General features: G+C 41.9%; 1 protein-coding gene across 1 annotated transcript; it reads left to right on the forward strand.

Moving 5' to 3' along the window:
- The first annotated feature begins 15 nt into the window (after positions 1 to 15).
- med11 (mediator complex subunit 11) lies at positions 16 to 1,348 on the forward strand. The gene is made up of 2 exons (XM_005752993.1): positions 16 to 162; positions 900 to 1,348. Exons 1-2 carry the CDS (start codon positions 16 to 18, stop codon positions 1,047 to 1,049), a joined length of 297 nt encoding a protein of 98 aa, XP_005753050.1. The 3' UTR covers positions 1,050 to 1,348.
- The last annotated feature ends 312 nt before the right edge of the window (positions 1,349 to 1,660 follow it).

Here is a 1,660-nt window from a genome sequence, read left to right on the forward strand (position 1 = left end):
CACGTTTCTATGTTTATGCTTGACCTTGCAGGTAACATTGTTCTTGAACTCTCCAAAGATAAACACAATGCCAGCTTCATGGACAGACAGCTCATCCAGTTCCAGAACTCAGTCAGCCGAGTGGAGAACGAACTAAGTGGCCAGATCCGCTACCTTACACAGGTTCAATCCACAGCTGCAGACCTGTTTCAGAAACGGTTTCACCTCCACTAGAAATGGCAAATTTCTCCCACCTGTTAAATCCAGAATTTAATTTAAAGTCTTCATTTACAAGGTCTCAAAATATCAGGCTTCATCATATCTTCAAGATTTGATATTATCCTAACAGAGTTAGGATACTATGAATTAGGATAATAACCTGAGATGCAGGCTTACTTGTGGTTCCTGGAGCTCCTGATAGTAGAATGGGAGGCAGAGCCCTTAGCGGTCTGCTCCAGCTCCCAGTTTGGGTTCAGAGGACAGAGACCCACTCTACTTTTAAGATCAGGCTTAACACTTTCCTTTTTAATAAGTTTCAGTTTATAGATGGGGCTGCATCATGTGACCCTGAATTCAGTTCAGTTTATTTATATAGCACCAAATCACAACAACAGTCGTGTGCTTTCTGTTTAAAGGTAAAAACTCTACAGTATGTTAAGGTTAAAGTGCTCGGGGTCGTCTGATTGTTGGGGTTTTCTCTGTACTACTGTAAAACTGAAGAGAACATGTTTTTAATTAAGAGTTATGTAGGAAATTTTTAAAGTCATAAATCTAATAGATAGATGAGGTTCACAAATACAAACTGATGCAGTCTTTCTTTTAATTATTAATATTTGTTTTTATAAATGAAGAACTTACCTCCATGATAGAAATATTGTGAGCAACAGATTCGAGTTTGTTTCTCCTTTTTCTTTCTCCAGGTAGCGACTGGTCAGCCACATGAAGGTTCTACCTATTCAGCCAGGAAGGACTGTCAGATGGCACTGAACCGAGCCGAGTATGCCAAGGTCAAACTGGGAGAACTGGGACGCACCTGTGAAGTCATGCTGGAGCAGCAGCAGCAGACATGAGAGTCAGCCGGTTGCTGGGATTGAGATCAGTGTGCTTGGACTGGCACAGCACTTTCAGATACCTAATGCTACAGCACTTCTCTGTATTCCCCACGTGTGTCACAGCCCTTCTCACTTTTATTAAAATGCTGACGTGTCTCAACAAATGTAAACAAAAACTCAAGGAAAGAAAAAAGTGTTTTTGTACTGGGGCCTGTGTATGTTGTGTTTCTGATTTTGTAATCAGTTTACGGAGCAGGTCATATGTAGAAACTGTCGATACTTTTAATAAAACAACGAATCATCTTTGGGGGAAAAACCTTTGTTGTGGTTGTGATAGAGAACCTCATACATTAATCTGTGGCTCCTCCAGTCTTTGAGAAAGATGCCAAACACTGTGCATAGTTCTTATTTTACTGTTTTTGTTTAGCTTTTGCTTTCATTGCCTTTTTGTCCAACAAACTCAGTGATTTTGAGTTTTATCCATCCATTTGCTTCCGCATTTCCTTTTCAGGGTCGCGGGGGGCGATGGAGCATATCCCAGCTGTCATAGGGCGAGGGGCGGGGTACACCCTGGACAGGTCGCCAGTCTGTCGCAGGGCCAACACACAGGGACAGACAACCATTCACAC

Source organism: Pundamilia nyererei, unplaced genomic scaffold (assembly GCF_000239375.1).
Source record: "Pundamilia nyererei isolate P.nyererei 1_Seehausen unplaced genomic scaffold, PunNye1.0 scaffold00393, whole genome shotgun sequence".
In the NCBI taxonomy this organism is placed as follows: Eukaryota; Metazoa; Chordata; class Actinopteri; order Cichliformes; family Cichlidae; genus Pundamilia; species Pundamilia nyererei.